This window comes from Sphaerodactylus townsendi, linkage group LG09, assembly GCF_021028975.2.
Source record: "Sphaerodactylus townsendi isolate TG3544 linkage group LG09, MPM_Stown_v2.3, whole genome shotgun sequence".
Classification (NCBI taxonomy): domain Eukaryota; kingdom Metazoa; phylum Chordata; class Lepidosauria; order Squamata; family Sphaerodactylidae; genus Sphaerodactylus; species Sphaerodactylus townsendi.
The window spans coordinates 59886640-59907912 of record NC_059433.1 but is presented as its reverse complement, the minus strand read 5'-3'; the positions used below and the strand labels follow the sequence as shown (position 1 = coordinate 59907912).

The 21273-nt window shown below is 41.1% G+C and overlaps 1 protein-coding gene across 4 annotated transcripts; it reads left to right on the top strand.

Moving 5' to 3' along the window:
* The first annotated feature begins 1189 nt into the window (after positions 1 to 1189).
* Positions 1190 to 20685, top strand: PPP1R42 (protein phosphatase 1 regulatory subunit 42). 4 transcript variants are annotated; one of them, XM_048507265.1, is made up of 10 exons: positions 1244 to 1267; positions 3030 to 3063; positions 4290 to 4477; positions 5326 to 5492; positions 6687 to 6825; positions 9188 to 9304; positions 15267 to 15384; positions 16154 to 16285; positions 18096 to 18255; positions 20444 to 20685. In XM_048507265.1, exons 3-10 carry the CDS (start codon positions 4349 to 4351, stop codon positions 20508 to 20510), a joined length of 1029 nt encoding a protein of 342 aa, XP_048363222.1. In that variant the 5' UTR covers positions 1244 to 1267; positions 3030 to 3063; positions 4290 to 4348; the 3' UTR covers positions 20511 to 20685. The 4 variants fall into 4 exon arrangements, with proteins under 4 accessions (XP_048363221.1, XP_048363222.1, XP_048363224.1 ...); XM_048507264.1 differs by lacking the exon at positions 3030 to 3063 and having other exon boundaries at positions 1190 to 1267; XM_048507267.1 differs by lacking the exons at positions 1244 to 1267; positions 3030 to 3063 and having other exon boundaries at positions 3958 to 4477; positions 6687 to 6750.
* Positions 20686 to 21273: the final 588 nt, after the last annotated feature.

The following is a 21273-nucleotide window of genomic DNA, read 5'->3' as shown; positions in this document are numbered from 1 at the left end:
ACCAGCTACCAGCTGGGAGCCCAGCCGGTGGGGGGTGGGGCGGGGAGGGGCGGGGCGGGGCAGGCAAGGCAGAGGAGTCTACCATATCTGGCCTCGGAGAGCTGCTTTTATAAGCACTGAGGCCAGGGGCGTGGCTTGGGGAGGTGTGGCCATGCCCCAGAGGTGGGTGGGGGCGTGGCTTCACCCCCAACCCCCCCTAAAAATCTATACCTACGTCACTGGACCCAGCAGGTTCAGAAGCGATTTGGGGTGGGGGGAGGTTTTTTGCAAAATGCTCACTCTGCTCCTCTTCTCCCCAGCTACAGTGAAACCCTTTAAGGCCCTAGGATTTCAATGGAAGGGTTAAGCACAAACCCAGCTCTTAATCTGGATTGCACTAGTACCCAGGTATCTAGCATAGACTACCCCAAGATGCTCAGCAGCAGGACATAAGAACGTAAGAACTAGCCTGCTGGATCAGACCACAGTCTATCTAGTCCAGCACTCTGCTACTCGCAGTGGCCCACCAGGTGCCTTTGGGAGCTCACGTGCAGGATGTGAAAGCAATGGCCTTCTGCTGCTGCTGCTGCTGCTCCCAAACACCTGGTCTGCTAAGGACAGCCCTCCTGCTTCCAATGTACATACCTGGGAAAGTGCTTTACATGGAACATGTGATCCTTCACTGGGCCAGCAGAGACTATCTTGGGGAGACCAATAAGGTTTGCATAGTCTTGCACTGCTGAGCCTGCCAAATTATAACCAGTAAGATCATACATAAATAAAACGAAGCTCAAACCAAATCTGAAAACCACTAAAAAAAACGCCCTAGCAGCATAAAATAACTAAAAATGTAACATGCAGATGTTGCAAGAGTTGTTTGCATGTTCTGGGCTCAGGCCCCTTCCTCACACGCAGCATAATGCACATTCAATCCACTTTCACAATTATTTGAAAGTGGGTTTTGCTATTCCGCACAGTAAAATCCAGTTTTACAGTGGATTGAAAGTGCATTATTCTACATGCGTGGAAGGGGCCATCCGAAACAAGTTCTTGCGCCCCATCCTGAGGAATTGCGCGTGGGACACAGGTGTGATCCACGGAGGCCTCCCCATCGCACAGCGTACACGGGAGCACTTGATTGGAGGATCAGTCTGACAACCTTCCATCCCCATAGCAACCCTTCGGCTGCCTCTGGAGGAGCCTGTTTTGTGCCGTTGTCTTCGCACGCCGAGCGACCACTCAGTCCCCAAAGGGGCAGAGGAACAAGGAAGGAGGACAGACTAACACGGTGCGAGGAGGGAGGGAGGAGGGAGGGAGGGGAGGCCGGGATGAATCCTGGGGTTTGCGGCCCGGCCGTCTCCTTAGCAACCGGCCCTCGAGACCTAGGTGCGTCAGATGGTTTTCTTTTCTGGAGGCGTGGCGGCTCAGGCCTCCCCGGGAGCAAATGCGAGGTCTCCTCTGAGGAGGGATAACAGTAGTTTTCGAGTGGTGCCGTTATTGGGGAGGGCGGGAGAGAGGAGTGTTCCTAGACCTGCGAAGCCTGTAAAACTTCATTCGACCGTCAAACGACCAGGACTATAATTTCATTTTACTCTGGAATCTCCACAGTGAAAGTCTCCCACCGTACCGCGTACGCACATGTGCGGGTTCTCTCCTGTAGAAACTGTTGGCCTGGATAGTTGCAGTCCCTTTCTCCTGGTACTTTTCTTCCAGCCCAGAGTCCAAAATCTGAAATGACCCCCTGGCTGAAAGGGAAATGCTTGGGGAGAGGACTGCTAGAGTGTGTGGTTGCCGAAGGGGGGGGGGGGGGGGGGGCGGCGGTATCTTCTAACTTTGGACCCTCAAGTTTTGTGTAGTCCTGACACAGGCCATATATGAAACCTTTTGCTTGCATAATAAAATGAATAGTTATCTGTTGCTGTGGAGGACTCAAAGTCGTTTCTCAAGGCAAATGGGTTCATATTTTCTTGCATTTTCCTAACGTTTAGATCCTGATCTTTTGCATTTGGGAAAATCTGGTTCTTCTTCCCTATCTAGTACCAAGACCGTTGCTATTTACAATGTTATCTGGAATGTGGTATAAATGTCAAGGTCTTTTGGTGAATAGTGTGTGAATGATGCCAATGACAACTCTCTTTCTTGCTTTCTGTAAAACTTTTAAACACTGTTTTCAAAAGTACGTATCCAGGCCTTTCCTAAAAAGTAGTGAATACCACCCACCCATTTCACCAGCTATACTCTGCAACTTCATGAGACTCTATTGTGTTTATGTCTCCTCTGCGCCCTCAGAATGGATATTTTTCTACTGTATTTTTAAAAGTGATGAACAAGAATGCAAGAATAGCATTTGTCTCTGGCCTAGAGTCAATAAAGTACTACAGTGAGGGTGGGGAGCAGGTTTTTACTGTTCTTCAGGAGTAATTTCCTGAAAATGCCCTAGAATTCTTTCCAAAATCTCAAAGACATTTCTGGGTCTAAAAGATTCTTTGATTTTATGGCAAGTTTCAAAAAGGTATATTTAAGTGATGTTTCAGTTTTTTAAATGTGCATTTATCAGATAATCTAATGCATAAATGAGTTACCTAGATCAGTTCTGTAGATTCTCTCCATATGTAAGAATATTGACAATGTGGACGTTCCAAGGTTAACATCAGGTCGCTTTTTAGGCATGCTTGTGGTGGAAGATGGTGAAGAGAAAGATAATGCATGTCCATTGCAAACAAACTTGTTTGTTTTTTAATCCATGTTGATAATTTAAGCAATGCATATAGAAAGCTGTTTAATACATATTCACATATACAAGGTAATCGATTGCTATTGGGACTATCATAAAAGTCTGTTGGTTCAACCACAAAGCAGTTCAAATCTATGTATACAATTAGGATTTGTGTTTTTTATTTTTAAGTCGAAGTATTGCAATTTTTTTGTAACAGAAGCCATGTTGACAAGTTCCACTTGGATGCATGTATAATTAATGTACACTGCAAACTTGATTTTTCTTTATACATGATTTTTGTGTAATTCTCATGTTACATTCAATGTTCATACAGCTGAACGCACAACTGAAACCCCACATTGATCAAGGTACTGGTCCCTGGTGTCATTTGTAAAGTGAACATGTGTTGGCTCTTTTTTGACAAATGGTCTGTTATGTGTGATCATAGTAACATGTTAACAGAAGTTTTGCAGCATTGTCACTGATGTGTCATTGACAGTTCTGTTCCAACTATATTTAGCCAAAAAGTAAGTCCCACTGAATGGGATTTATTTCCCGGGATTTATGGGATTTATTTTCCTGCAAAATTTTGCATTTAGGGGAATGTCCCATTGAAAGACTTGAGTAGAACTACTTAGGATTGCTCGCAGTCAATCAGGAATGGGCAGCCCAGTCCAGATGAGAAGTGAGTTCCATGGCAGCTGGGGACAGCACAGGGGAGGTTGCACCACACCGCCCCCAAAGGATCTCTGGCCAGTGCAGCAAACAGCTAGAAGAAAAACTTTGCTGCCACCCTGCTGTATGCGTGTTTTTGTAGCATAAATCAGAGGACTAAACTGAGGGTGTTCCCAAACCAAAAACCTAGTGGAAGCCAACTACGGTCGGCTCCATCCCCGGGAACATCTCTAGCCCTCCCCCAGCCAACTACGGTCGGCTCCATCCCCGGGAACATCTCTAGCCCTCCCCCAGCCTTAAGATGATGCAGTTCTGGGGGTGGAAGGCTCTTCCATATCGGGCTGCCCACTGCCCTGTTTGCCCTTCCTTCCAGTGTAGGTGCCACTTACACCAGTGCGTGGGGACATGCAATTTGACTGACCCAAGTTGCTCCCACAGCCCTTCAATCTAGATTGGGCTGTTAGAGAGAGAAACTAAGGCCCCATATATAAGCATAGTGTTTTTTTTAAATGTACAGTATAAAAACGTCAGGAATCCTACAAACAATGAAACATTTCTTGTTAAATGGGGGGGGGGTGTTACAGAGTGTAGGCATCTGTAGGGTAATATCTTTTCCTTAAGTACTGTCAGTTTTATTAATATTAATAGGTATGCTGATTTACTCTTTAAAATATGTGATCTGTTAAGTTTTTTTTACATGGGTGGCAGTCATATCTCCAGGTAAAACTTGTAAGTTTTATGTTATTTGTGTGATAATGTATAAGCAGAACTATTTGCATTGTCCCCTCTATTTTAATTAATTAGGAAAATGGTTAGCGTATCTATGAGAGAAGTCTTATTCCAGTTGGAATATTTTGTAGGAACTGGAATGTTGCGGGGATAGTATGTGATAGTAATACTTCCTTTTTTTAATTTTCAGCTGTGTGACAAGGTTACTTGGTATCAAACTCAGTTGAAAACTGGACTTATTGCAAAGCAATGGTTCGCTTAACATTGGATCTCATTGCTAAAAGCTTCAGTCAAAAGAATCGCAGAGATGACTCCTTGGCCCAGCACCTAAGGAAAATAACTCATCTCAAACTATCTAATAAAAATATAGATGTCATTGTAAGAATACTCTTGTTAATTGTAATGACAGCTTCTGTATATTTAATTCATCATTTAACCAGTGCTTAATATTATTTCTATGTTAATTATTAGCAAAAGAAGTATGGAAACTGTGATATATTTCACACCATTACAATGATTAGCTTGATAATAGTTTATTGAGCACTTTTCCTTGAGATATCAGGCAGTTAGGTCAATAAATGTATGTCTTATTTTCAAAGAATTTGCTTTGAGTTAGATTGGAATAAGTTGTTTTCAATGATGTCATAATTTTGGAAAAAAATACATGGTTTTCAATATATTTGTGTATAATAGTAATGAAGAGATTTTTTTAAAAAAATGCTCTCAAAATTTGCAAATATTTTTGTGCACTTGGTTACTACTCTAAAATTTGGGATAATCTGCAATTCTAATATAACTGTGATCTGAAAAATAACAGTATGCCTAAGAGATTTTTTTACTGATTTTCTCTGAACAGCAGACCACCATGCTATAGTCCAAAGGTTTTGAGAAAGTTTTCTCAGTTTCAAAGAGTTTGCTGCTTGACATGGTGGCTGCTACTCGAGGAATACAAACTCAGAAGACCCCTTGGGCATGTAGAACTAGTTGCATGTTTCTTTGGATCCCAGCCACAATAAATCAAGATAATATTCCTGCGCTGGACTCTGTTTGAATATGTTTGCCAAGTATGACAAGCTGCAAGTAGTTAGGTTTAGGATAACTTGTTTGTGTAAGTATAATAGCCCATGCAACAGTGGAAAAAAACCCCACCAGCTGAAAAATTAGAATGCAAAAGCAGATACTCAAAAGTGAACTTTATAGAGTAACACTTTTCTTCTTTCTCATAGGATGACCTATCTTTGTGTAAAAACCTTAATGTTCTTTATTTATATGATAACCAAATAAGGCAGATCCATAACTTGGACTTTGCTACAAACCTAAGACACCTGTACCTGCAAAACAATTGCATTACACGAATTGAAAATCTAACATCATTAATAAAACTTGAAAAATTGTAAGTGAAAAAATCATTATTTTTCTGTTTTATCTTGACATTGACCTAAGAAATACAATAATAAATTAATTGTGCTGAGTATTTTGCACTAGTTCTACAGTAGTTTTGTTTTCACATTCTGTCAGAGGTGTATCTAGGGCAAATGTAGCCCGGTGCAAAATCTGAGTTTTCTGCCCGTCCCCACCCCCCAGTATGGGCAGCCGCCCTCCCCCACCACAACCAAACACCTTTTTTTGCACCAGGTATTCAGGTCAGTGTATGGACCCGGGTGGAAGGAGGAGGGGTTTGGGGGCGATTTTCTGCCCTCCACATGACTAAAGGGCCGCAGCCCAGGGACGTTTGACCCCATATGTCCCCTGGGCGGTATGCCCCTGCATTCTGTAAATCCAAGGGAGAAAGTATGTTAAAGTTTAGCACATGTAAGTCCTATTAATTTGGATAGGCCAGTTGACCAGTTAGATATGTGTTTGATTCTTTTCCATTGACATCAGTGAGTCTACTTAATGCTAGCTACACTGTGTCCCAATTTGGCAGCTAATAGTATTTGGAATGAGTATTTTTCTCCCCATTTTAGTATTAGGTGTTATGCATACCGGTAGGTTAATTATCTACACTATCCAGTCTATGATGTCCCTCAAAAAATGCTCAGTTTGACTCCCTTTCTCAATTCTATGCATTTGCTCAATTCTACACACAGTCGATTCCTGTGATGTGCTATTTAGCGTCAAAAAGCTGTCTGCAGAGGATCCAGACATAGATGGCAGGTGTAGTGTGAGGAAGTGAGACGTTAACTGTTACCTGTAAAAAGACAGGCACAGGACAGTTCTCTACTAGCGTTAAAAGCAGCATGGGTTTGTGTGGGGATTTTCTCATGGGGACAGAACAGCACAAAAGGAAAAATTCAGCCTTCTACAACAAGGCCCTCTTGTCTGGCTGTGTGTGTGTGTGCATGTATGCAGCTAAATTATATATGTAATGTCCTGATCCCCATCATCACACACAGACTGGCCCTTCATAGTATAAGCTCAGTTAGCTTCAGTAGAAGTTGGTTCCACTGTATGCTGGGGTGATCATTTAGTTAGTTATTTTATATTATTCCATAAGATCATAAAACAAGCTTTTGTACTTTCAGAAATGTGTGTCTTCATTTTTTAACAAATCATAAAAATGACATCACTTTTCTGTTCTTTTAAGGTATCTGGGTGGAAATTACATCACTGTAGTGGAAGGCTTAGAAAATTTAGAAGAACTGAGAGAGGTACATGTTGAAAGCCAGCAGCTTCCCCTAGGAGAAAAGCTCTTGTTTGACCCAAGAAGTCTTCATTCACTAGCAGTAAGAACATAGAATTTAGATGACATTTGGTGATGGACGTTGATTGTTTAAAAAATTGCAGTGGGAGTTATTGTTCAGGTTCTCTATTTCCATTTGTCAGAGCTGTACTCCCTCAGGACTTAAGACTATCCGGGGCTGATATTTCTTCCCCAACATTAAAAACATTTTTAATGTGGAGTGACTGATCATAATTTTCTGGAAAACGTTCAGTTTGTTTTGCAGTAACTTCTGGTGACTTTATTTTGCACTTATTTCCCACCAGGTAATATAGTGAGCAAGCAAGTCTCCTTCAACTTACACATCCCATTTTATCAGTAATGAGGCTTATTCCCCATAAAGTGTTCTTCATATTTCTGTCATAATAGTGATGATAAAGTTGACAAATGTGATAATAGTGTGCTTGCTACAAAATAAATTGCATTAATCTCAGTAGGTTATACTTCTAAGTAAGTATGCTTAATTTGGAATCAAAGCCCAGTTCTACTTAGTGTATTCAGAAGAAATAGATGCTGTAGAAAGAAATATATAGCTTGCTAAATGTTTTTTTCTAGGTTGCACTGATTTGAGCAAGTAGATTTTTTACGATTTTTGTTTTGATTCATTGTGAGGTACCTTAAATGCCCTTTGAAAAGAAATACATAATTTTAAACAATCTATACTTAAATGAAAGTCACATGAAGCTGCTTTATACTGAATCAGACCATTGGCTCATTAAGGTTAAGGTTAGTATGTACTGTCTACCTGGATTGGTAATGGCTCTCCAGAGTCTTAGATAGAGGTATTTTACATTACCCAGTGGAGATGCCAACAATTGAACTGAGGACTAACTGTATGCCAAGTAGATGCCGAGTCATAGAGCCACAAACCCCCCCCCCTTTATGTCCCAGAGCTTCAGTGAAGTCTGTCCAAAATTGCCTTCATCACATTTCTACTATCACATGCTTCTCCTTTTCTCTCTTCTGATTACATATTTACCAGTTTTTCTGTGGTCTCCCCCCACTCCCCCAACGATATTAGAAAAAATACTAATGAACAAGAGCAAGCTTATAAGTGGTTGCTTATCATTTTCTTTAGATGACCAGGCAAGGGCAGACATTGTAAAGCTGAGGTCCCAAAACCTTTTGAGTCTGTGGGCATCTTTGGAATTCTGATACAGGTTGGTCAGTGCAGCAGCCACAAAATGGCCTCTGCAGGATGCTGAACCAACCACGGAATGTCACAGAGTGAAGTGATGAATAGCCCTTATTAGTAACTTTTCAGCATTCCAGGCAGTATCTTTGGGCGTTTTCCCACTCACCCTGATCCCCCCTATGCCGCGTGCTGCTCTCAGCACGCGGCATCCCAGGCGCGTGCCCAGGCGTCCTCACAATCCCGCGCTCTGTGCGGGGTCATCAAAAGGCGCCCTTTGCAAGAGCACCAGGGATGCCGGGCACTGAGGGGGCGCGACAGCAGCAGCGTCGGGGTGGCTGCGCTGTCGCCGCCCCTGTCATGTGGAGTGCCGGGGGACCCCACGCTACTCTCCTCAACTAGCGCGGGGCTTAAGGTAAGTGGGGAAAGGCCGTCTGTGTAACTGGACAATTTTTAAATGAATATGCTGTTTGAAATATTTTCTTGCATGTATACCTAGCCTACCTCCAGTCACTCAATGAATATTCTGTGCTGTGCTTTTTATTTTTCAGATACATTTCACTACAGTCATAAAGATCTTAAAAAGTAATATTTAATGTCTGGGATTTGTTTAGTTTTTGGCCACAACATGGCCCCTGAGGAAGGCCATTTGACTGAAGTGCATTGGTCAGGGTTGAAAATTGATTTTTTTTCTAGTGTGATATGTGTGTGAAGATATGGTTGTAATGTAGACTATTAAGGGCCCCATTTGTGTATCTAGTTTTTAACTGGCAATTTATATATTTGTTTTTTTTTCTGTAGTATTTATGTATTTTTTATAATTGATTTTTTTGCCTGAATATGAATTTGTTCTTGATCTTTGGGTACTTAATTCATTAAATATTTTGCCTGTAATTTGTAATTAGTTGAAACAATTTTTTTTGTTAAATTTGCAGTATGTTATTGGTTGATTTTTAAAATGACATTAAATGTTAAAATGTTATAGAGTGTCTTTGGAAATTCTACATTACGTGTGTGTGTATTATATATACATACATACACTGTTTACTGTACTGGAATTGTATTATTTGTTATGGCTTATGAGCTAATACAATAAAATATTTTATCTATTATGAGGCAGTTTTATAAGTTAATTGTCTATTTCAAAGTCCTTCAAAATGAGCTGACAAATCTGAGTTGTCTAAACTTTGTCAGAAAGCCGTTTTAAAAAAATATGTTGTTTGTTTCTTTTCAGAAGTCTTTATCAGTTTTGAATATCAGCAATAATAATATTGATGAACTCAGAGAATTGGCTGTTTTGAAAAACATCTCCCATCTCATAGCTGTGGACAACCAACTTCACAGTGTGAAGGTAACAGAAAGGAAATGGGGACTGATTATTAGTGTAAAAGAAAATGAGCTAATTGATACGGTAAAGATGTTTTAATGTCAAATGTTTTCTTCCCCTTTTCACCTTGTGGTAATCCAAATTGTTACAGTTTTGTAAGGTTTTAAAGATAATACAGAAACAAGCACACAGAAAATAATTTTACATTTTAGTTTTTATATTTTGTCTAAAGCAATCTGTGCACAGAAATAAATTTCTGTGCTTGTTAAAGGTTGTTGTGGGAGAGAAAATGCCTACGATCCTAGGATGTTCCAGTGTTGCTCTTTTATGGAATGCAAGCCACCAAGCAGGAAAAAAAATATGTAAAGTCAGGAGATCCTGGAGAACAGAATTTAACATTTTTTTTCAGGGCAGGATGGGGGAAGCTGCAATGGGAAGGATCAACAGAAATCACACATGAACTTTTACTCTGTTTGTGGAGTTCCTAATGTAGGAATGGGAGGATTATTTCCATGGATTTCCCCTTTCTACTGCAGCTCCCTACACAGTTATCCCATGCACAGAGCCAGCGTGGTGTAGTGGTTAAGAGCAGTTGCACTCTAATCTGGAGAACCAGGTTTGATTCCCTGCTCTTCCCCTTGAACTGTTGAGGCTTATCTGGTGAACCAGATTAGCTTGTGCACTCCAACGCATGCCAGCTGGGTGACCTTGGGCTGATCACAGTTCATCAGAGCTCTCTCAGCCCCGCCCAACTCACAGGCTGTTTGTTGTGAGGGGGGAAGGGAAAGGAGATTGTAAGCCCCTCTGAGTCTCCTACAGGAGGGAAAGCGGGATATAAATCCAAACTTTTCTTCTTCCTAGGGTATTTCAACACTGGGGAGCAACTTTGGGGGAGGGGGCTCAAAGTGCTGCAGTGGGAAGGGGAAGTTACCAAAGATGTCTTAGACCATCTCACTCTGTTCATAATTGTGTGCAAGCCATTGCCAGAATTAAAAAAAAAACTCTTTCAATTTGAGATTTACAATATGTTGCAGATGTCCAACTAGACTGGGGGTTTGTTGAACCTGAAATCTGCTAGTTGTTTGGCCTAATGTTCTTTTTAGATTCAGAGAGCCTCCTGTGGGATGTGATATTCCAAAGTGTCTCATTTACTTCTATGGGGAAACATTATGTTCACCCAATGAACATAATGCCCATGAACGGGTGAAATAATAAAGCCCCAGTATGTGCAAAGCTCTTGATTATGCCTTTAAGTGTAGGCTGTAAAGCTGCCACTCTAATGTATATATTGCAGCACAAGACTTGTTTATTTTTAATGGTTCAGTGTTATGAGGAGATGGTTGTAAATCTTTAATTTATTCAACCTTTGGCCGTTATTGATTATGACAACAAGACATCAGAAAGATGAATTCCTTTACTTCACAATTCAGTCAAGAACAAGAGGGGGAAATATAGATTTTCTGAAATAGATAATGGCAGAATGTCAGAATGATGACAAATTGCTGTCTGCAGATGTAGTTAGGGCACTTGAGCTAGACACAGCCGATAAAAATTGAAGCACATTGGTCAAACACAGGTTCTTAAATGGCCATCATTAATTGGGAAGAAGGCTATGTCCAGCACAACGGATGTCATTTGAGGCTTTCACTCACAAACCCATAGACACAGTGTGCCTAGAATAGAATTTGCTTTTTAGTATTTTCTAGCCGACCTCTAAGTGATAGTATGACATGATCATTTATCAAACAAAGACTGCCCCAAAAAGTGTCTAGTCCTTTCATACAGCTTATTGAAAGGCTGGAAAGTGAAACACTTTATTAGAGACAGGAAGGCAATGAACAGCTAGAGCGTATCCAAAGGGTAATCATATTTCAGCATGGGATTAGTACATTCTTAGATAAACATACACTGGCGTGAGCATGTTCTGGATCATTTATCATCTGAATAGCAGTCAACAAAAATCTGCAAAATGCTCCGGGTACATTTATCAAAGTTTAGCTGTATAATTGGTACCTTTTTGTAGAGACATTTAATATTGGTTGTTTTCCAGTGCTGCTTTAGTTGAAGTAAAGTTTGAGGTGCATTCTGTTTTTTCGGGGGGGGGGGGGGGGTCAATGTTTATTATTACTATGATTATTATTTTTCATCAGTGTATGTGGAGCTAAGGAACTTACAATCAGAGTTTTGACGAAGGGAGAGCAGGCAAAGCATGTACAATTACACGTGCTTGAGCTTTTCTCAGTATTGGAATTAAAATACCAGATTATGCAAATAAGGACAACATAGTAAGGAGACAAAATTGTGATATGGAAATCTTGAAGCCTAGGCAAAAGTACATAAGTTGATCTCATGGAAAATAATATTGGGAATTATATCTGCGAAGCAAATTCTTACACATAAAAAGTCAAATTTCTCTTTTGGTTAATGCTGCAGAAGCAAAATCTATAAATATATATAATCTATAAAATCTCTTTTTATAAGACTTCCCAGTGAGAAAACTTTTTATCTCCTCTGCACTGCTGCCCAAGTTCTTTTTGACTATTTTTACACTTTTCTAGAAACCATCGTTTGGATCTTGCCTAAATTTTGTACAAAGCACAACTATTCTGCCTCCTCCCTCTTACTTAGCCAAAATGCCCCCTAGAATACAGCTGCTGAAGAATAGAGGACCCCTGTGAATAGTTTGGGGGAAATCAAGGATCTGGTGCAGAGGGGGGAATCAGTGGGGGGGGGGGAATCTTTTCATCTGTGAACATTTTATGTGGGATCCAAGCATTTATGGTTAACACTGCACATTTCATCTTTCTGAAGTACAAAACAGTGGCGGGTTATTTAGATCACCTTTTCTGAATAACTGAAGACACAACAATGTAAAGCAGGGGTCCCCAAACTTTTTAAACAGGGGGCCAGTTCACTGTCCCTCAGACTGTTGGAGGGCCGGACTAAAAAAAACCTATGAACAAATTCCTATGCACAAATGATTGTAAAATGTTTGATTTCACCTTTCAGCCTTTCTGTCATGGTCTATTTTTAGAACAGTGACCAAAGTATGTCAAGTACAGGGTGGGCTCCAAATATTGTTGGGGAGGCTGTCGAATACCTTCCCCTGTAAAAAAAAAAAGCAGAACTTTCCCAATGAAGCATTCCATCTAACCCAGGATTAGGTATCTTCCTGGGTTCTTCCTCCCTAGCAGCCAGCTGAAAGCTGATTCACCCAGCCTGGCTACAGATGCCAAGCTGGGAGTGAAAGGCGGAACAGAAAGCCTGAGAGAGCAAACACATGGAGTAGTGGCGCCAAGAGGGAGAATTTGGCGGAGCAAGGGAAGTTGCCACGTGTAAGGTTTCCAACTCTGGGTCTGAAAATTCATGGAGATTTGGGGGTGCCATCATGTAATTGCAATCAACAGCCGTTGGGGCCGGTTCCTCCTCTCCCTCGAGCCCCCACTGCACATGAATGGAGCCATCGCCGCCATGCCTGGCGGGCCGGATAAATGCCTTCAGGGGGCCACATTTGGCCCCCGGGCCGTAGTTTGGGGACCCCTGATGTAAAGTAATCAGGATTAAATCCAAACACCCTGATCTACCTTACAACATTACACACATGTAACCTAGCTTCCATGCATGCATTTCAAGCTTAATGGGGAACTGTGCTACCGATGGATGCTGCACCCACAGTTCCCTTCATCAGGCTGCTTATGCAAAGGCCTTTCAAAAGGCTACAATTTCACCACTCAGTGGGCCACTCCCCACTCACCATAAGCCGCGGGGTCACCTCTTTAAAAGACACGAGGAGGATGGACGTTCCCCACGTCACCAGCGCCCACTGCGCAGCTGCCCTTAATTTGCCGCTCTCCCACCTCCTTGTCGCGCGGCAAATTAGGTCCTCTGCAAAGAGCAACATTTTCAAAATCCCCACGGGTGCCACGGGGGGGGGGGGACCCTCTGGCTGTTTCAGCAGCGCCATGGGCTGATTCGCTTCTGGCAGCAGCTTCCAGCCAATCAGGAAACAGGAACCCGCCATTTTTTGTTTAGGAGAGAGTTGTCCCCGTCAGAAAGTGCTCGGAAATTGAGACGTGTGCACAACAAGACGTGCCAACATTGCTCTTTTTTGCTCAAGCTCCACGGTTTTGCAGCTTAGCAAAGTGCCGCTGAGCACAGGGTTGTCGGCGGTGTAAACCGAAACCGATTTTTACTTTCGTTTTTCTGCCAAAGCAATTTGCAACGGGTAGTGACGTTAGCATGTAGTGACGTCAGCATGTGCAGACGTCTCAAAACAATACGTTCAGCTTATCCAAACCAACTTTTCGGGTCAGCCAATCAAAATGGAGCCCCGCCTTCGGCTGGCTGCAACTCCCATGTGTAAATGACGCACACACGTGCCAGCCAATCAGAACGCTCAATTGCCTTTTTGACTCTTGATGTGGAACCCCACGCTATTTCCTGAATGGAAAATGAGTGGGGAACAAATGTCTCCGTGGTCAAAAGCCACGGAGGCTTTTCTACGAGGGGTCGCTGCGGGGTTGCACTCAGACGAGGTAAGTGGGGAGTGGCCCAGTATTCTGTGTGGGAGCAGCCGGCTGAAAACATTCCACTCCTTTCCCTGTGAAGTAACCCTGTGGGTTTTTAAATTTTTAATTTTATCAGAGAGAAACAGGACATTCAGTATCACAGTCAGTTTCTGTTCCAGATACATTTTATTGTGTTACTGTGGGGAGACCAAAGATATTGAGTATGTTCTAACAAACTACCAAGAGCAGATGTAAATCTTTCCCTGCCTTTACCTTCATCCATTAGCCCTCGAGGACCCCAAAAATCAAAGCTGTTCATGGTGCCTCATGGACAAAATTCTGTGACAGGTAGGCAGCTGCAGCAAGGAGAGGGGGAATTCCCAAATTCAATAGTAATTTTCTATCACTCTTTTTAATATGCCCCAGTGAGATCACCACTATCTCCTTCCTTCTGCTGGCTAAAGAAGCATGGTGGAGGAAACTTTATGTCACTTCAAGAATAATGAACAGTTTTGCCTGATTTCCCCTCCTCAGGGAAGTCTCATTGGCATGGTATTTTTCCCCCCTCAAGGGTCCCCTATCCCTGAAGGGTCCCCTCTCAAGGGTCCCCTATCCCATCTTGGGAAGTTTAAAGCAGATTCTGTGGGAAGGAAGTGGCAAGGAAAGATTCATCACTGCAAGCACCTTCTGCTTTCATTTTGTAGGCTCCAACCAATGGGTATGTTAATACTTTCACCAATAACAATTTTTGTGTGTGTGTGTGTGTGTGTGTGTGTGTGTGTGTGTGTGTGTGTGTGTGTGTGTGTGTGTGTGTGTGTGTGTGTGTCAACCACTATTTAAAATATGCCCAGTATACAACATAGCTAGAATTTAAAACTACAGTTTAGATAAAAATCCTTATTAAGCAGAAGATATAAACTTCTTCCTAATTTTAAAAGCTAAAAGCATAAAAGTAGCCATTTGAAAGCTAGTGTCTGTCAATAGAATGTAGAATGGCACAGGAAAAATGTTTGGACAGTGCATATCTACAAGAAGGCCTATGCCTGTCAAACAAACTTCATATTACCTTGTGTGTGTATGCACACATACATACATGCACACATATATATTATAGTTATTTAAAATAATAGGTTTGATCTAGGTCGCTTTGCCCTTGAACAACTAAAAAAGCAGTTCATACTTGCATACAGAAAAGTTCATGAAAATCAACAATCCTCTCCTCCCCTAGATTTATAAATATAGATATAAAATATGACTCACAAATGCAGAGGAAAATTACCACTTATTATGCACTGGAAAGTGCTGTCAAGTCACAGCTAACTGATGGTAACCCCATAGGGTTTTCAAGGCACATCTTACTTGTGTTAATAAATAATTATTTGGAAGGTAGACTAAAATGAAAAACTAGAATTATGAATAAGCTAAGTTATATTATCATGCTAAATCAGTTGTGGTATTGTTTTCTCTGCTATTTGCAGGACATGGAGTTTGTTCTAAGCGTGTGGACCCAGCTATGCAAAATAGAGTTGAATGGGAATCCTGTTTGCCACAAACCAAAATACCGGGACAGGCTGATACTACAGTCGAAAAGTCTTGGTAAAATAACAGTAGTACCTTCAGAACAATTTCATTTTGGCTAATGTACTGGTATCAAATTGTTACGAAACTGGATCAACAGACTAAAATCTGGTAGCTGTTTTGGAAAGTGTTTGCTGGATTTTTGAGCCCTGGGGGTGTTCTTGGCACATATCATATCTGTAAGTTTTTTCCAGTGGTGTAATTATGTTGAGTGCACAGCAATAATAATGTGCTGTTGGATTTAGCTTTTTCATTGTAATTTTTCAGCGAGAGAAAAAGTCCAAATACTTGTGCAGAAGTAAAAGCCACTTGGGATATTTTTTTTCCAGCAAGAAAGTAGCAGGGATAGAAAGAGTTAAAGTTTCCCTTTCCCCCCCCCCCCCTTCCTCCCATACAACAGTAATTTAAAATAAGCATGGGGAGGGAATCTAAGATGTAGCCGAGGTCTCAGCAGTAGCAACACTGATGATGAAAAAAAACCCAGTTTATTTACTGAAGCAAAAGTTTCCCCATGGAGAATTCCTAAGAATATTATTATTATTATTATTATTATTATTATTATTATTATTATTATTATTATTATTATTATTATTATTATTATTATTATTATTATTATTATTATTATTATTATTATTATTATTATTATTATTATTATTATCATCATCATCATCATCCCCAAAGGGCTCAAATAATTTCTACCAAAATGTCACCTAGGAAAGAACTGGATAGACCAAAGTAAGCTAATATTTTGTTGATTTATTATGTTACAAAAACAAATTCCCTTCAGAATCCCTTGATGGCAAAGAAATAAAGGAAATGGAAAGACAATTCCTAATGAATTGGAAAGCCTCCAGAGATGCCAGAAAGAAGAACAGAGCAGAAAGCACAACCAGTGAGCATGTACCACATACACATTTGGGTAAATAATATTCTCTTGACCATTTAATAGTCAGTCTTAAGAGATGAGCAAGTATGGAGGGGAGAAACAGTCAGTAGATAACTGACCAGATTATAGCAGTTTGAAGATTATTGTCAAAAATATAATTTTTATTGTTTTGTGTAAAATAGAATTATTTCTATTGCAGACAGTTCTATACTGGGAAGAACAGAACTTCACCTAGCAAACCTTCAAAACAATTTTACAATTAGGATTTAGAATAAACTTATTTTGTATTTTAAATGTTTATACAATCCTGTATAGCACTGTTGCATACCCACAGTATTCTTCTTTATGGTCTCTGTACATCACACGCATAGGAACTCAAGCCTGCACAGAATATCACTAGGAATTATTTATGATACTGACCCCATTCATTTTGAGGACAGGCAGTTACAAGCATGCTTCAGATGGTTGAGCTATGTTCTGCTCTGACTGCAATAGCAGCAACATTATGAATGAACTTCTTCAGAACTTTTGATCCACATTTTGTTCAGATTGTTTTCTATGTTTTTTCCCATTTTTACTTGACTTTGGATTAACTGTGGCCTGGATCCAGCCATGCAGTTAAGAAAATGCAAGTGCCCTTAAGAGGGGGCAGCAAATTTAGCTGATTCCCCTTTTACAAAGATCATGGTCGTGGTGGTGGCATCTCAACAACATATAGAATCAGAATCCACCCTTACTCAGACAATTGGCTCCCTCTTGTGAAATCTTCAAACTATTCTTCACTTCCTTGCCAGCCAGGAACTCCATATCAGTGCATGAAATAAACCTCAAATGAGTGGATTGTGAGGAACTACATGGGAATTTCTCAATTGGATATGGGGGCATGCTATTTTTCTTTATCCATGATACAGAGAGACCACAACTAAGAACAGGTTGCTTACCTGTAACTGGTATTCTTGGTTTTCACCTCAGCAGTCACACAGCCTGCCAAGCTTCTGTTTCCTTTTGCTGTGTCAGTTTTGAAAACAATTGAGTGGGAAAATGTGGCACTGCCGTCTTGAGGCATGTTGCTGTTGTCTCTCTTCAGGATGGGTGGTTTCAGGTCCAAAAATAATTCTTAACCTTAACTTTAGAAAGTTCCGATCAAGAGCCAGTGTGGTGCACTGATTAGAGTGCCAAACTAGAGTCTAGAAGACCCAAGTTCAAATCCCCACTTTGTCAAGAAAGCTTGCTAGGTGACCTTAAACTTGTTACACACTTCCAGCCCAACCCACCTCCCAGGGACATTATGAGGATAAAATGGAGAAGAGGGAAACAGTGTCATGTACATGTGTGTTCTCACTAAGGCTGGATATAAGTGACATAGATAAAGTAAATAAATACTTTGCACAGGCTCAAGTTGCAGCAAGTGTAGCTATGTGGATAATGACCCCCCAAAAAACACCAGTTGCAGGTAAAAAATTCAATGACAAATTAAGCTATTGTGTGAGCAGTTTTTAAAAGTTTTTAATGATTTACTTATTCACATCAATTTCTGGAGTTTCTATAAGAAAAACAGTATTGGTTAAAAAAAACCTTTCTCCATAAAATTCTGTTTCTTCCCATTTTACTGTAGAGTTTGCTTAAATAATAGCCTCAGGGATATTGACACAAAACGTTCATATCTGTAATGTTTATAGCGGTTTATAATATTGCTTTCATATACACGTTCTAATCTATTGTTTTGTTGTCATGTTTCAACTTTGTTTTTATTTGGTTTACAGATGTAACCATCTTAATGGTTTCGGTTACATCAAGAGATATTTCTGAATAATAAATGCTTTTGTATCTTTGTACCCTGCAGACAATAATGACACAGATCATCCCCATTTCCCTATTTATTACTTCCCATTGGCCAAAGAAAAACCAAATTTTGCTATTTTGTCGGAGGCTCATAGATCTCCTCACAGTAGAGAGTCCCAGTCAGCAGCCCATGAAGAAAATAAAGTAACTAAAAAAGTCAGGTATGTTCCCTGTCCATTAATCTTTGGAGTTGAACTTCTAGCTGTACACTCTGATATATTTTAAACAACCAGTGTAGGTTTGTATTTTAATAAGCTGGACTTGCATAATTTATAAAAATGAAATCCTTTTCGAATCAATAGTGTCCACATCTAAATTAATATTAAAAATAAAAGGTGCATTAAAAACATGTTTCGTCTAATTTTCAGCATACAACCCTTTCCTCACTGGCTGTCCATTCAAAATTAGTTTCCCTAATGGGGGGAGAAGGAAGGACATGGACCTTGTGTTTTTTCTCCTATGGATGGTAAAGCAATAGGTGGGGAGTGGTTTTGTGTAGAAAAATAGCAAGAACAGTCTGTCTCCCCTACTCCCAACTGAAGCCTCCAATGCTGCTTTTCAAAAGAGATTGTGCTGCTAGGAAAGGCATGACCATCTTTAGCATCATTAGCAGTGGTGGGATCCAAAAATTTTAGTAACATGTTCCCATGGTGGTGGGATTCAAACAGTGGCGTAGCGCCAATGGGGCTGGGCGGGACACGGCAGGGGCGTGGCCAGGCATTCCGGGGGTGGGGCATTCCTGAGCGGGGTGTGGCAAGGACGCAGCCGCTGCGCCAGTCCTTGGGCGGGAAACGAATGCGCGCAGGCTGCCATGCACGCCGGTGCACCTCCTGCTAGACTGCTTCAAGTTCTGTGCGCTACTGCTGAGGAGCGGAGGAGGGGCGTAACTAAGGCAAAAATCACATGGCAAAATCACCAATTAGTAACCCCCTCTCGGCACACCCAAATAATTAGTAACCTACTCTCGGGAACCTGTGAGAACCTGCTGGATCCCACCTCTGATCATTAGGCTATATCCTAGTGCCAGGATGGACACTATTTGTCAGATAACAAAAAAGGGAAAAGAGAAAACTCAACCAGAAAATTACAGGAAGCCTCGAAGATTGAGTCAAAAGAAAATTTTGTAACAAAATAATTACATTTGTTATATGGTGTACACAGATAGGGGTTTTTTTTTTAGAAAATACAGGGACTGGAATGCAGGCTACACATTTTAAAAAATCAATATAAACTTGCCCAGATCTCCAACATGGTTGATGCTACCAATATGGTCCTTTATAATATTTGGATCATCGTCCAAGTCAGAGCTCTGTGCAACAGTTTACTGATTTTTAATATAAAGGGTATTTCTGTGAGCTAAAAAATTTCCACATATAGAGTATGACTTTTCCCCCTCTTCTTGCTATAGTCCAAAATGCCCTCAAATGCTGCTCCTGGGACCCGCAGACGGGGTTGTAGTGTGAGGGGGGTAGTGAGAAAGTCAGACTCTTCAGACAGAAATCCCTCTGCTCATGAAATATCCTTGAGGTAAAGCACAAGACCTACAGAATGTGATTCAGTTTTGTCTTACTGTGCAATTCTGAGTGTGGGAGTGAAACTGGAGTCAAGGCTTCACTAATATGAATATCGCATATGCTGGTGGTGCAAGGGGCAAATACACAGGGGGGGCATTTGCATTGGTGGCAAAGTTCCATAAAGCTCTGCAGTGGCTGAACATGTGCCAGGGGTGTGCTCTGTGGGGGGCGATTTTGTGCCCCCATGCCTCCCCCGCGCAGGGGAGGGGGAGATGGCGCCTGTGGGGGGTGCAAAATTGCCCCCCACACCCCTTCTCCCCCCCGCTGACTTGGCTCGTTCGAGCCGCTTCTGTGCGGGGGAGGAGGGGTATGCGATGTGGGGGCGATTTTGCACCTCCCCGCGCTGACTTGGCTCATCCAAGTTGGGTCTGCAAGGGGGGGAGGGGATGGTGCCCATGGGGGCTCCCCGCAAAATTGAATGCCATTGCCCCGGGTGCAGTTTTCTTTTGCTACGCCTCTGCTTTCAACTCAAGAACAACTGATGAAATGAAAAAGTTCATCATATCGCATTTGGCTGCATGGGATTTTGGCAGGTGTCTGAGGATTTCTCTTGTTTTCTTTGCTTGCTGCACTGCCCAAAACCTCTTTGGAGGCAGTGTAGTACCATTCCCAGCAGCCACAAAACTGCCCCCCCACTCATGGTTTGCTCTATTTAGATATCTGAATCTAGAATGTATCAGAAACATAACCCAAAAGGCAAATGATGCCAATATTGTCATGTTATCCAAAATTATCATTATTTTTATAACAGTGTTTTATAATATTTTGTTCACAGCCATTTAGCCTTGAACAGTCCTCAGAAGTCACGTAAAGAATTGCATGAACCTCATCTTCTTAGCTAAATGCCTTGGTAAACAGACACTGGAAGGACATCTTATTGGATCATCCAAGAAAGCTACACAGTAGAAAAAAACTGAATTCAGTTGGGAAAGGTTCATGTTTTAACTCAGGGAATATGAAATGCAATTTCAAACAATTTTCACAATACAAACGTTAAGATTTTATTTTTTGTATAGTGCATCAACTTCTTAAATAAAAAGGTTTAAAATTAGATGTGCAGAGTTCTTTATGTAACGCTGAATACATTCCCTGTCTTACCAAAGTAACTGGTAATATTCCCACATGATAATACAAAAGCTAAAAATTGCACTGTTGTCAGTCCTTTCAGTTTGTAGATTCATCCAAGTCAGTACAACTATATCCAAGTAAATTGTCCATGAACAATAGGGTTCTGGAACTGAGACAGCAACATATCTATTCCAGTGATGCTAAAGCTCAAGTGAGAAACAACATATGTGCTCTTCCACTAGTTATGCCTCTTAAATCTTCATTTTCTCAATATTCTGTACTCATAATTTTGGATTTAATTTGATTTGCTTCGTTTTTTAAAGATGATCACTGTCATCACGGCTCCGGGTCCCAAAATGCTATCTAGTCTAATTTGCTACTCAAGACGAAACCAAATTGAGATGCTGGCTGTAGATAAATATTTTCCCTACATTTACTGAAATACACCTGATGTGATGCATGTTCGGTCAAAGTGAGAGAGGGGATTCTTAAACCTTTTCCTTGCAGACAACTTCCCCATCAGTATTGTCTCCTTCC

Excerpts from the sequence above, each read along its gene's own strand:
- PPP1R42 (XM_048507264.1), top strand. The coding sequence starts at position 4,349 with ATGGTTCGCTTAACATTGGATCTCATTGCTAAAAGCTTCAGTCAAAAG. Across the intron at positions 16,286-18,095 it reads TGTACCACATACACATTTGG|ACAATAATGACACAGATCAT; the intron begins GTAAATAATATT and ends TGTACCCTGCAG. Across the intron at positions 18,256-20,443 it reads AAAGTAACTAAAAAAGTCAG|CCATTTAGCCTTGAACAGTC; the intron begins GTATGTTCCCTG and ends TTTTGTTCACAG.